This window comes from Procambarus clarkii, chromosome 14 (assembly GCF_040958095.1).
Source record: "Procambarus clarkii isolate CNS0578487 chromosome 14, FALCON_Pclarkii_2.0, whole genome shotgun sequence".
In the NCBI taxonomy this organism is placed as follows: domain Eukaryota; kingdom Metazoa; phylum Arthropoda; class Malacostraca; order Decapoda; family Cambaridae; genus Procambarus; species Procambarus clarkii.
Genome location: NC_091163.1, coordinates 7,529,002 through 7,544,160, shown reverse-complemented (window position 1 = coordinate 7,544,160; position 15,159 = coordinate 7,529,002). Strand labels below are relative to the sequence as shown.

Here is a 15,159-nt window from a genome sequence, read left to right as displayed (position 1 = left end):
GTTGGTGATATCATCCTCCCCTGCACACGCGCACGCAAGCACACACGCACTCACATACACACGCGCACACACTCACGTACACACGCGCACACACTCACGTACACACGCGCACACACTCACGTACATGCGCGCACACACTAACATGCGCACTCACGTACACGCACACGTACACACGCACACTCACGTACACACACACACTCACGTACACACACACTCACGTACCCAGTTTTAGAGTATGCCGTCCCATCGTGGAGCCCCATCTAAAAAAGAAAAAAAAACCTACGGAAACACGAAATGTTTAGAAGTTTACAATAAGGCTTATCCTAGTATTGCGAGGGATGAGGTGTGAAGAGAGACTGAAAGAACTAAACCTGACGTCGCTAGAGAGAGAGAGAGAGAGAGAGAGAGAGAGAGAGAGAGAGAGAGAGAGAGAGAGAGAGAGAGAGAGAGAGAGAGAGAGAGAGAGAGAGACAGAGAGAGAGACAGAGAGAGACAGAGACAGACAGACACACAAAATATTAGGAGTATAGACAGAGAGGAAAAACGTAAATGTTCTCATTGAATACCAATAGGGCAGGAGATCATGACTAGAATGTTAAAATAGTGAGTCAGATGATAAAAGATGTTTTTAACATAATAGTTTGATAATGGAATGAGCTTCAGGGGCCGGTTGTAGAACCCCACGTCATACATAATTTTAAATATAGATATGATAGGGCAGGAGTCATTGCATTAGACAACCGATGGCTAGAAGGGGCAGGGTCCAAGAGCTAAATCTCGATCATGCAAGCACAAATAGGTGAGTGCAAGTAGGTGAACACCCACTAGTTGACCGACGGTTGAGAGGTGGGACCAAAGAGCCGAAGCTCAGCCCCCGCAAGAACAAATAGGTCAGAAGGACTAGGAGACTACTCTCACGCACGCACGCACGCACGTGCACACAGCGTGGAACTCCCACTTAAATAAGCATAAAACCAAACTAGGACCACCCAGAGGTCGTACCAGATCTGTGAGGACTAAAATGTGAGGAATGATTTACAGATCTGAACCTCACGACACTTGGATAGAGAGAGACGGAATCAGCGGGACATGATTACGACATACAAGATTCTCGTCGAAGTCGATAAGGTTGGTAAAGAGGACACGCCCAGAATAAAGCAGAATAGAAGAGGGGAACAGGATGGAATCTTGAAGCCCACACGAGTCGCAGGGAAGATAAGAAATATCATTTTTAGCATTCGAGTCGAGAGCTTACGAAATGGAGAGGAATGATAACTATCAGTAGAAAGGGCAAAGTATGATTACGAAGCACGTGGATGGAATATGAGGACACGAAGCTGGAATATAAGGACAAGAAGCTGGGATATGAGGACAAGGAGCTGGGATACGAGGACAAACCAGAGAATGCTACTAGAAGCTCCCGAGACCCTAAGAATACTGAGAAGTTCCTGTGGGCGCATCTTAACTAGTGTTAATCATGACAATAGCGTCACGTGACATCCTGGAACCCACTCGACAAAATAAGACTTGAAAAACAAATACAAAAAATAGATTCAGGAAATGAAATTATACGATTGGATGATAATTATCAGGTAGGAGAGGGAAGGATAGATGAACTGCGTATTCTTAGACTACCAAAAAGTCTTTGACACAGTCGTTGACAGGAGACTAATGAGCTAACTGGACAATTAGGCTAAGCTGACCACCACACATCTTGGGATAGACGTGTCTATGAGAGAGGAGAGTCACAGTGAGGGATATGACGAGATACCTGCTGGATACCTGCTGGTACCTGGGTAAAGAATCACCAGCCTCCTGGTACCTGGGTAAGAAGTTACCAACCTCTTGGTACCTGGGTAAGGAGTCACCAGCCTCCTGGTACCTGGGTAAGGAGTTACCAGACACCAGGATAAGGAATCATTAACTCCCTGGAGCCTGGATAAAGAATCACCAAGAATCCCATACTTGAAATAAGCTTATACGAGTCAGAAGGACGAACAATGAGAGGAGAGAAGAGGAGCAAGTAGTAACGTAGAGAAGCGGGAAAGAGAAGATCAAACAATTTGAAAAAGGGGGATTAGGTGGATGATAAGTATGACAGAAGAGGATAATTAAGACAAGGAAGAGAACAAAGAAGAATAGGAAGGCAAGGAGAAGGAAGCCAACATCCTGCCAGAATCAAAACAAAATCCAGAGGTAATATTGGTGAACAAATAGACAGGGGTTAAGTAGCACTCACCGACGCCCTCGAGCGAGTCCTTAAGTGAGTGCGTCTAGTCAACAAACACGGCTCGAAGGACCAAGAACCGACGCTCACAATACTTCGCGGCGTCAGCACTGTCTTCGCCCGAGACTGGACTGATGTCTCTTGTTTTCTTGGTAAGAATTGAAGAGGACTTCCCTGTTGTTAATATTAAGGTATTGTTGGTCGAGGTGAAGTGGATGGTTAAGTTTGTAACGGGGTACACGCTTAAGTGATGTTCGCAACGTGATTTGGTTACCTTTGCTGTTACCTTTCGACAAGTCCGAGGATCAACGTTCCATGGCCCAGTCTCTAGCCAGGCCTCCTGGTCTGGTCAACCAGGCTGTTAGACGCGGCCGCTCACAACCTAACATATGAATCACAGCCTGGTTGATCAAGAATCCTTTGAAAGTTTCTATCAACGTGATTTCTGAACAATGCAAGAAATCCGTCAGTTATGCCCCTTAATTATGTGTAGAGAAGCTTGAAGAGTGTTGCCCGTTGATATCGAGAGAGTTCTCTCTCAGCGTACCTATTGCACATTTACAATTCAACGGGGATATTTTGCACATGCAACCACGCCTCCAGGCTTCATGTAGTTATTTCTGTGTGTAGACGTGGAACCAGTCATCCTACTATTTTCCAAGTACAAATTATTATGCATCTCCCGCACCTGTGCTCTAGGGAATACAAATTTAACATTTTAAGCGGTCCCGATAATTTAGAGGTTGTGTAGAGTGGATTAGGGCAGTAAAACACCACTTTACGTTCTCCAGATCACCAATTTCTCCAGCGACGTTCCCAATGTGGTATGGTACAGCCTTTTTTTTATAGTTTACAATTTTTATTTCTGTACAGAGCAATGCCAGTATTGTGTGGGATTTGTTGCACGTCAATTTTTCATTTGTGATACTTGATGTACGATGATTTCTCAGTCATGATGTTCGATGCGCAATAATTTCTGTTATGATATTCTACGCACGATAATTTCTCATTCATGATGTTCGATGCGCGATAATTTCTCAATTGTGATATTCTATGCACGATAATTTCTCATTCATGATGTTCGATGCGCGATAATTTCTCAATTGTGATATTCTACGTACGATAATTTCTCATTCATGATGTTCGATGAACGATAATTTTTCATTCACGATGTTCGATGCGCGATAATTTCTCATTCATGATGTTCGGTGCGCGATAATTTCTCAATTGTGATATTCTACGCACGATAATTTCTCGTTTATGATGTTCGATGCGCGATAATTTCACATTCGTGAATGATTCCCAATTCAGTTTCGTGGCAGAGGGGCGGAGAGCGTTCTTGCAGGCGCCTGGGGGAGTAATGGTCACTACCCTTATCTTGAGGTGCTTCCGGGACTTAGCGTCCCGGCGGCCCGGTCCTCGACCAGGCCTCTTACTGCCATCCCAAACACCTTGTTTACATCCATCAGCTGGTCGAGTTGCCACGTCGGCTTATTTTCAAGAAAAATTACTACGGAATCTCATGATAAGTGATTCAGTCTTCCAAAAATAATAAACTAATAAATGAATATATATTTATATATAATATTTAAGACTTGGCGAGTAGTTAATTGTAACATTTCCGAACTTATCTCCCACGAACACTATCTAAATTCCTTATAATAATAGAGTATAATTCCTTCAAGAGATTCAAAGCATCATTATCGTACACTGCGCACAATGCTAGCTTGCACACTCTCATTAAAAAGTTAATCGGCGGTTTAAATTATCGATATTTATTCACTGTGTTCAAGTGTATTCAACTTGAACAGTGGATACAACGGACAAAACTTGCTTGTCGATTGGAGATGAGGTATATATAGAGACGGGGTTCATATAGGCCCCTCACTGCTCAGCTTTCACCGACGGGAGACATCTCCCGTCACGCAGGGTGCAGTCGCGCCTCCACATATCTCCAGTATCAGCTCTTGATACTGGTAATGGCTTAAAAGGGCCACCACTTACGGGCTATTCATGCCCGTGCCACATTTAGGGTGGCTTAATCTTCATCACATGGACGCCTATGGCAGCGGTGCCCGTCACAACATGTGCAAAACCTGTTGCTGCTAAACACCTGCGTCATAAGGCGTGACAGGAAGGTCCGTCAACACGACCCGTCCACTCCCAGCAAGCTGTCATCGGACACTGGTCGGAAACTGACCAGTCGGACAGTTTATATAATTACTCAGCCTCCCGTGTCCAGCGCCTGGACAAAAAGGATGCCTGGAGGACCGGGCCGCAGGGACGATAAGTCCCGAAATCATCAGCAAGGTTATCTTGAGATGATTTCAGCGCTTAGCGTCCTCGCGGCCCGGTCCTCGACCAGGCCTCCTTTTTGTTACACACCCTCAGGAAGCAGCCCGTAACAGCTGTCTAACTCCCAGGTACCTATTTACAGCTAGGTGAACAGGGAGGCATCAGGGTGCAAAAAAAACTGCCCATTTGTTTCCACCTCCACCGGGGATCGAACCCGGAACCTCAGGACTACAAATCCCGAGCTCTGTCCACTCAGCCGTCAGGCCCCAGGCTTGGGGAAAGTGTGGGAACCACCACACCTGACCAATATCTCCCCAGACTAACTCACACCGTCATACCTTGAGTACCGCAGAGGGTAACTAACTTGAGTACCTAACTACTCATGACAGTAACTACCGCAGAGGGTAACTAACTTGAGTACCTAACTACTCATGACAGTAACTACCGCAGAGGGTAACTAACTTGAGTACCTAACTACTCATGACAGTAACTACCGCAGAGGGTAACTAACTTGAGTACCTAACTACTCATGACAGTAACTACCGCAGAGGGAGAAACAGTAGCCTCAACTACTAACAAGCACCAGCCACAGAACAGTAGTATCAGTACTAACAACTGGGAGTATAAGGTATATTGAAGAGTATATCAACTTTTACCTCGCTGGTGTCTGTAGATAGGTCCGAATAATATATATATATATATATATATATATATATATATATATATATATATATATACTGTTACTGGTGTTGGGTATATGTGGTAAGCCCAGTAATTTAATACGTCAGAAATACGACTGTGTATCAAGAGAGAAGCCACAACGGTCACCAGCCAATCACACACGCCCTTCGTTACAAAAAAATAATTGCAAACATATATATACATATATACTTACAGCGTTTATAATAGACACAACCTAAGAGTCCATTTTGCAAGCACTGCAATTACCATGTCATAATCACCAGTGAACTAATTCATATACCAACAAAATACTAAATTGCAACGTGTAAACTTCCTAAGCGAAGAGTAATGCTGATAATTATAATAAATAGCAATCAAAGAGGTAATGATAGAGTTAAGAGGAAGGTAGAACAAGAGGCAGCAACACTTACTCTCTACGAAGGCGAGGGTAGGCGTGGTGTGGGCCAGCAGGTGGAGGATGACCAGTAGCACCCCCAGCCCACTCCGCCCACTCGTGGTGTGGGCGCGGCCCCGCCCACGATCCTTATCTGGCAGTGGCGGAGTGGGCTGAGTGGCAGGCTTGGTGGCACTGTGGCCCACCAGACGCAGGCAGGCGCTGAACATAGTGTGAAGGGGACGAGTGAGAGAGGGAGCACTTGTAAGGTATTCGAGTGAGGATACGATAGATAACGGGCCGGATAACCAAGCCGTCAGGGGAGTAGATAGCGGGCTCAGACGACGTGTAGGGTTGACAGTATTGCATGTATGTTGCAAGCAGACGAGGAGCCTCGCCCCGTCTGTCTGTATTGACGGGTATACCGTCGTATCTGTGACGTTCCCGAGGCCGCGTCTGTCTGCAAGATGACGACTTGACCGTCCAGGGCGCGGGGGAGTAGACAGGTCACGGGCTGACGCCTGACAGCTACCAGACCCACACCGCTCGGGTGATGAGTGACGGGAACTCGTCCAGGCCGTCTGGGGGACACAGCTGGTTGTCACGTCCCCCGTCTGGTCGACTCTGACACTCCTGGTAGCGGCGGACTCCCTCCCGGGTAACGGGATCCTGGTAGGATCTCCCATACCACCGGTCACCACACTAGACGCGCCGCTGGTCCTGGCTGCGGTGTGAGGTGCGACCAGCCGCATGCGGCCAGAGAGTGGCCCTGGAGAGAACTGTGCGGCGGGTGCGGAGACATGGGGCGCCATGCTCGTCGGTGACGTCACGGCGTCCGCAGTCTGTAAGGCGATAAACACCTGTTAACATTTTTATTAACATCTTTATTGACAAGAATTAATTACAATTTTGCCCTAATCTGAGGAATTCAATTAAGGTCTTATTAGAGTGAGGATAATGCTGGTATTCACTGTCACAGGATCTAAAGGATACCTGATCAACCAGGCTGTGACTCATATGTCAGGCTGCGAGCAGCCTCGTCCAACAGCCTGGCTGACCAGTCCAGCAACGAGGAGGCCTGGTCGACGACCGATCCGCGGGGTCACTGAGCCCCGAAATCACCTCAAGGTCAGGACAGAGGGTCATACACAAGACAATAGGTCTAAACTGTAGGCTGAAGCACATATATATACCATGGTTACAATTAAATACAATAGACTATATATATGTTTCAGTGTACGAATTTGTAAATTCAAATTTCTATTGTACACTGCCACACAAGGGCAGGGATGGTTCAAAGAAATGCAGCTTAAAAATAAAATAAAATTGTTTTGCATTCTTTAAAATGGACAAACACATTTTGGATAAATTGTTAGGAATGTCGTCCAGAACACCTGAGTCAATGAAATAGTTACACAGTTGGTGGTACAAGAGACCAGGAGGTCTAAAGTCCTCTACGGTTTCACATTCAACAATATAGTGCTCTAGTGAATGCATTAAAGGTTTATCACAGAGTTTACAATCTGAATATTCTGGTAGTGGCTCAGCCTCACTAACCTGCCAGATGTGTCTATAGCCAAGGCGAATTACAACAATGACTACATCACATTGCCTGGTCCGGTTACTGTGCTGACCATACAAATACCTATTATTACAAAACTTGTCATAACTTTTAATACTGCAGCTTTCAGGTCTCTGGGCATTTCTTAGTTCTTCTAAATCTGAAGTAATTTCTTTAATTAGTATGTTTTTAATAATTGCACTAGATAGTCCAAAGTCATAATCAGTGGGTTCTTTCCTGTAAGCCTCAAAGTCATGTTTTCCAACTCCAACACGGGATGGGATCCACACAAATTTTATATAAAGGCAAAAATTGCATTACACTTAATATTACAAGCTACTTCAGATAAATTGTGATGGGTTATTTAAGGACTGCAGAGCACTTTTAGCCTAACACAATATAATAATAACAATAATAATAATAATAATAATAATAATAATAATAATAATAATAATAATAATAATTCTTATTCAGGTAAAAGTACATGCATACAAAATCAGTTACAAACAGAATATTGGATTTATTAATAGAGCTAATATATACTAAGCCTAAAGCCACTAATACGATCAGCATTTCGGGCAAATCACTCCACCCCATTTTAAGGTACTTAGTGGCTAGTTAAATACCCAACAGTTCAGTCTGTGTCATGCTTGCCCAATCGTTCATCTCTGTGTACTATACTTGCTAAGAGAGGAGTATGAACCACGGAGAGTAATGGACCAACCAGGCTGTAGTGGTTACGTGAGCCTGCGGGCCGCTCCAGGCAACAGGGAAAGGTTGAGGAGAAGAACTCTTCAAACCCAGAAAGTTCCTTTCCCAAATTCACAACTTTTTCAAAATTATTTGTCTAGACTAAGAGACGGGCGGGTTGCCTGCTCTGTGAGTCTTCAAGTTTTTGGTATATTGTAAAAACTTGGGGACCAAAGTGACCTCCTGAACCCTTCAGTCACTGTTAAAATTTGTTAAAATTTTGCCCCGAGGGGCGAGTTTATTGGGCAGCGTCACTCATCCTGTGAGTGAACAGCCATAGTGACAGTATTGGGCAGCGTCACTCATCCTGTGAGTGGACACACCGCCATAGTGACAGTATTGGGCAGCGTCACTCATCCTGTGAGTGAACAGCCATAGTGACAGTATTGGGCAGCGCCACTCATCCTGTGAGTGGACACACCGCCATAGTGACGGTATTGGGCAGCGCCACTCATCCTGTGAGTGGACACACCGCCATAGTGACAGTATTGGGCAGCGCCACTCATCCTGTGAGTGAACAGCCATAGTGACAGTATTGGGCAGCGCCACTCATCCTGTGAGTGGACACACCGCCATAGTGACAGTATTGGGCAGCGCCACTCATCCTGTGAGTGGACACACCACCATAGTGACAGTATTGGGCAGCGCCACTCATCCTGTGAGTGGACACACCGCCATAGTGACAGTATTAGGCAGCGCCACTCATCCTGTAAGTGGACACACCGTCATAGTGACAGTATTGGGCAGCGCCACTCATCCTGTGAGTGGACACACCGCCATAGCAGCATGTACAACACTCCCCAATAGGAAGAAAACCCGCTGGGTTGTTCACCCTGTCACTTGTACCCAGACACAGCTGGGACTTGCTTAACTGTCTTAAGTGAACAGCTTATCAAACAAGAGGACTAACATCAGTCAGCCCTTAAAAATCTTACGTTATCTTGCGGGTGACAAATGGGGGAATCTTTTAAGAACAGTGTCTATAATTGACAAATAATATTTTCCTAACTCAAACACTGTGGAGTGTCGATACCTGGTTGATGGTGTTCTGGGAGTTCTTCTACTCCTCAAACCCGGCCCGAGGCCAGGCTTGACTTGTGAGAGCTTGGTCCACCAGGCTGTTGCTTGCAAATATACAGTCTTTGAAGAGTCAGTGACTTGTATCATTTAATATCACGTCTGACTGTATTTAGAGGTCAAGGGTCACATGTCAATCTCTAAAGGTCACGGGTATTTATGTATTAAAGTGTTCTTTAAATATTATTTGAGTTGAACAGTTCTATAACTTTCATTCGTATGGAGTTATTCTTTATTCGTTTTTATAACTAGTAATCCTTTGATCCCTCTCTCTCTCTCTCTCTCTTTCTCTCTCTCTCTCTCTCTCTCTCTCTCTCTCTCTCTCTCTCTCTCTCTCTCTCTCTCTCTCTCTCTCTCTCTCCCTTTCTCTCCCTCTCCCCCTCTCTCTCTCTCTCTCTCTCTCTCTCTCTCTCTCTCTCTCTCTCTCCCTTTCTCTCCCTCTCCCCCTCTCTCTCTCTCTCTCTCTCTCTCTCTCTCTCTCTCTCTCTCTCTCTCTCTCTCTCAGGGAAGCCTGTGGGGCTATGAGTAGTAGAGATTCCCAAGACATAATTCTTAGTGCATGAAGGTGGCCTTGTCTCTAACCTCTTGGCCGGCACTCCTGGCACTCCGTTCCTGCTCTCCACTCTCCATCCTCCTCTCCCTTGTCTCTCTTCCTTCCCTTGCTCCCCACCCCCCCCCCCCCCTCCCACATCCATATACAAATTTGCTGCCTTCTCTCTCTCTCCCGAGAAAGTTATATTGACCGCAGTACACCCAAGGCTCTCCCTCCCTCCCTCCCCGTCTCTCTCTCTCTCTCTCTCTCTCTCTCTCTCTCTCTCTCTCTCTCTCTCTCTCTCTCTCTCTCTCTCTCTCTCTCTCTCTCCCGCAGCTCACATAGCGACTCTATGATCTTATAGCGTATTTATAGCGCGCACAGTTTGGCATTCTATGATCATATAACAAGAATAAGGCAAGACAGGGAAGGTTGGGCAGACTGCATATTTCTGGACTGCCAAAGAGCCTTTGATACAGTACCGCACAAGAGACTGCTATTACTACTTAGGAGGCAGGCGGGAGTAGGCTGAAGACCCCCCCCCCCCCACTAGCATGGGTAACTACCTAACAGGAAGGAGCCAGAGTAACGAGTGGAGTACCTCAAGGATCGGTGCTGGGACCAGTTCTATTTCTAATATACGTAAACATGTCTACAGGAGTGGAGTACCTCACGTCGCTGGAAGACAAGAGTTAGGAGAGACATGATCACGACATACAAAATTCTCAGGGGAATTGATAGTGTACATGAACACATTATTCAACACAGGTGGATCATGCACATACGGGTCACAGGTGGGAACTGAGTACCCAAATGAGCCTCAGAGACTTTATAACAAAATAAATTCAGTGTCAGAGTAGTTAACAAATGGAATACATTAGGCAGTGATGTGGTGGAGGCTGACTCCATACACAGTTTCAAGTGTAGATATGATAGAGCCCAATAGGCTCAGGAACCTTACACCAGTTGATTGACAGTTGAGAGGCGGGACCAAAGAGACAGAGCTCAACCCCCGCAAGCACAACTAGGGGAGTACACACACACACACACACACACACACACACACACACACACACACACACACACACACACACACACACACACACACACATACGTATGTTTAAATTAAGAAGCACAAGTGGGAGGGAAGATGCTGCCATTAATGAGGACGTATCTAGGGAAGGAACCGGACTTGAGGGGCACAGTGTAACAACACCATTAAGAGGTCAAGTCGCTACCCACGAAGCCTCGCAGCGACTGGTACAATATCCTTAATACAAATAACCTTCCGAGGGAAAGGTAACTATCAGCAAAAAGCGCGAAACCATTACGACTATATAGCACTAGGAAAGGGTCAGGATAACGATTTGGGATGGGACGGTGGGGAAGGAATGGTGCCCAACCACTTGTGGACGGTCGGGGATTGAACGCCGAGTCTGGAGCAGAAGGGTCGACACCCACCATACGGTTCATTCCTGCTCACCCGGTAGTAATGATGGACTTGGTTGTAAACCGCTTGGTGGGACGTGTTCCAGGGAAAACTAGTAAGGTAATGAACAACTTTAAGGCAACTGACAAGAGTCAGGAGTCCATTGCCTCCTTCCTCCCTCAAGGGTATGAATGGGGAGAGAGAGAGAGAGAGAGAGAGAGAGAGAGAGAGAGAGAGAGAGAGAGAGAGAGAGAGAGACAAAGAGAGAGAGAGAGAGAGAGAGAGAGAGAGAGAGCGAGAGCGAGAGAGAGAGAGAGAGAGAGAGAGAGAGAGAGAGAGAGAGAGAGAGAGAGAGAGAGAGAGAGAGAGAGAGAGAGAGAGAGAGAGAGAGAGAGAGAGAGAGAGAGAGCGAGAGCGAGAGCGAGAGAGAGAGAGAGAGAGAGAGAGAGAGCGAGAGAGAGAGAGAGAGAGAGAGAGAGAGAGAGAGAGAGAGAGAGAGAGAGCGAGAGAGAGAGAGAGAGAGAGAGAGAGAGAGAGAGAGAGAGAGCGAGAGAGAGAGAGAGAGAGAGAGAGAGAGAGAGAGAGAGAGAGAGAGAGAGCGAGAGCGAGAGAGAGAGAGAGAGAGAGAGAGAGAGAGAGAGAGAGAGAGAGAGAGCGAGAGAGAGAGAGAGAGAGAGAGAGAGAGAGAGAGAGAGAGAGAGAGAGAGAGAGAGAGAGAGAGAGAGAGACCGAGAGAGAGAGAATAAGAATGAACGACAGTCTCGGGTAACAAATATTTTTTTTCATAAATCATGATGAACATGTTAATAATCCCTTGAGAGGAAGAGTGGTGTTGTTGTGTGATCTTAGATAACACTGTTGTCTTATACCAGAGGCAGCTGGGGCACTACACCAGGGGAGCAGGCGCACACACACGCGCACACACTCAGGCGTACACACGCACGCACGCACGCACGCACGCACACACACACACACACACACACACACACACACACACACACACACACACACACACACACACAAGCTGGAGAGACAGGCAGATGTAGCTGGTAAGGTGCTCCAGTGGATAAGGGAGTACCTAAGCAATAGGAAGCAGAGAGTTACGGTGAGGGGTGAGACTTCCGATTGGCGTGAAGTCACCAGTGGAGTCCCACAGGGCTCTGTACTCGGTCCTATCTTGTTTCTGATATACGTAAATGATCTCCCAGAGGGTATAAACTCATTCCTCGCAATGTTTGCTGACGACGCCAAAATTATGAGAACGATCAAAACAGGAGGACAGCTTGAGGCTTCAAAAAGACCTGGACAAACTGAAGAAATGGTCCAACAAAGGGCTATTAGAGTTTAACCCAAGCAAATGTAATGTATGGATCAGGCTTGAGGGAAAACTACTCCATTCTTTATGAGTTTCATCTTATTGTGTCAATAATCGTACTTGAATCCCTCCAGCTTGTCTAAGGTGTCACTCGGCCATTGTGTGTGTGCAACAGCCACGCTGCAAGCATCGAAGTGTAATTGTTGAACAGGTTGTTGAGGAGCAACAACAAGCTGCAGGAACGCCTGGCCGGCCAGCACCAGTGGGTTCCACCAGCGGGTCAACATTAAGAGGCAAGCTTCCCCGAGTGTGGACGCAACACGAAGGTCAGCGGGCATTTTTGGCGCCGAGAATTGCAAAGGCAATTAGTGCATGATACAGCAACCGGAGCGAGGCGGAGTGTGCGATACTACACTCCTGGAGACCCAGGGGGAGCGGGGGAAGAACAAATCCACAAGGGTCGTGACGAGGATTCGAACCTGCGTCCGGGAGCATCCCAGACACTGCCTTAATCGACTGAGCAACGACAGGGTTAAAATGAAAGGATTGGAGGTGAGATTGGAGGTGAGACGGGGGATTGGAGGGATAGGGAGAGGAAGGGGGGGATAAGTTGAGTAGAGACGGGGGGGGGTGTGATTGCCGGAATGGAAGAGAAGGGAAAGGGAACGGGAGATGGGAAGATAACAGCAGATTGAAGGGGATAAGAGAGAGGGAAGTGACGGAACGCAAGTGAGGGAGGGTGTGTGGGAAGGGGGGGAGGCAGGGGAGAGGGAAGACAGGGGACAGGGAAGGCAGGGGAGAGAGAAGGCAGGACAGGGAAGACAGGGGACAGGGAAGACAGGGGACAGGGAAGACAGGGGACAGGGAAGGCAGGGGACAGGGAAGGCAGGGGACAGGGAAGACAGGGGACAGGGAAGACAGGGGACAGGGAAGGCAGGGGACAGGGGAGAGGGAAGGCAGGGGACAGGGGAGACAGGGGAGAGGGAAGGCCAGGAAGGAAGACGCAGGCCCGGTAAACACTCCCAAGGACAGATTTAATGTGTGTGTTGAGAAGCAATACAAAAGCCCAGAACGGAGAGAGATAAAAACTAGCGGATGTTCAGGCAAACATTACCTTACCCAGCGAGGCCTTAACACTTTTTTATCTCATTCTTTAACCACGAGTCATGATTTTGTTTTCCTACAAAAGCTGCTTCAGATGGTGTCATATTTAAAAAAAAAGCATTTCTGGTCATTTGACTGAAGATCTTAAAAGGCATATTTTGCTGTTTTCAATCAGCATCAATAGCCTCAGTAACAGAGTCATCTTGGCGACTGGTCAAGTGAGCTACAATTAGCGACGTCAGATGGTAAACAACCGCGGTGATTGGTCATTTCCAATGCCAATCACAGTGATTGGTCATTTCCGGCATTATCAATGACATTAAGAAAGTAACCACACTGATGGTTGATCTACTACACCACCACCAGTGACATTACGGGCTCACCGTAGCCCGTGCTACTTGGATCTTTGTTCCAGGTAGCGAATCTTTAACACCACCACCACCACCAGTGACACAGAGAACGACACAGACAAGAGAGACAAAGCAACACGTGCGGATAACTACCAAACGACACAGTTTAAGGGACGCGACGACAAAGAGAATGGGAACAAAGTCGTAAGTGACACAGACAAAGATCTCCACAATTCCACCAGAAACTATGTAAATTAAGGTAAACATCGATACATTACCCAAGCGTCTGTGGCGCGTGTGAGAGAGAGAGAGAGAGAGAGAGAGAGAGAGAGAGAGAGAGAGAGAGAGAGAGAGAGAGAGAGAGAGAGAGAGAGAAGAGGGGTTGTGACAAGGAAAGTACTCGACAACACCATGAAGTACGGTGCTTCAGAGTCCACACAGAGCCGTACTCTGTGCCTCACAACACCCGCGTAGAGCTTAAACACCTGCACACAGCTTCAGACACAACAGCTGACTATGTTCGGAGCTGTTTATATACGTCCTTCTAAATCAATAAATAGATTTCATTAATATCTTCATCTATTGCAGAATGATTTTAGCTCCTCGCGCACATGCACGCCCACACACACACGTACGCCCACACGCACACGTACGTCCACACGCACACGCACACCCAGACACACACGCACGCCCCCACACATACGCACACGCATGTAGACAGAGGCGCCACGTGTGAGGTGTGACCGGTGTACACATCACCATAAACACAACTTCGCACCTCCAATAGTAAGATAAATTGGACCAATTTAGACCAATGTTCCCGAGCACGAGAAGGGGGGTGGGAGGAGGGGGGGAGGAAGAAGAGGGAGAAGGAGGAGGAGGTGAAAGAAACTCTGCTCATTTGTTTCCGCCTCCACCAGGGATCGAACCCGGAACCTTAGGACTATGTATCCCGAGCGCTGTCCACTCAGCCGTCAGGCCCCCTGATAGCTATGTTCCAGGGGGGCAAATGGCGGCACTCTACACACATCATAGTAACTCTTACGACCAGTTACTGCGCACTGCTCATGTCCCAGTCCTGCCTCCAAGAACAGCAGTGCTGCTGCCTTCAGCAGCCCGGCCAGGAACAGTGTATATTTGGTGATAACATGATCGTAGCGGCTGTTGTTGGCGGCAACCTGCACGGCTCCACAGTCATCTCAAACCCACTGATCGGAAATTTCCCGCCAGAGCCTAATTTGCCCCAGTGGCAACTTCCACCTTTGTTCCGGCACTGTGTCGCCCAACCACTTGGGGTGGACAGTAGAGCGACGGTCTCGCTTCATGCAAGTCGGCGTTCAATCCCCCGACCGTCCACAAGTGGTTGGGCACCATTCCTTTCCCACCGTCCCATCCCTAATCTTTATCCTGACCCCTTCCCAGTGCTATATAGTCGTGATGGCTT

General features: G+C 47.2%; 1 protein-coding gene across 5 annotated transcripts in view; it reads right to left on the bottom strand.

Moving 5' to 3' along the window:
* The window catches only part of LOC123771953 (BMP-binding endothelial regulator protein), a 197,411-nt gene that overhangs the window by 108,995 nt on the left and 73,257 nt on the right, over window positions 1-15,159 (bottom strand). For all 5 annotated transcript variants that reach the window (XM_069324323.1, XM_069324321.1, XM_069324322.1 and 2 more), the window contains one exon: window positions 5,635-6,439. In XM_069324323.1, coding sequence (XP_069180424.1) covers window positions 5,635-6,409 — 775 coding nt within the window. In that variant the 5' untranslated portion in view covers window positions 6,410-6,439. The remainder of the gene's footprint in view (window positions 1-5,634; window positions 6,440-15,159) is intronic.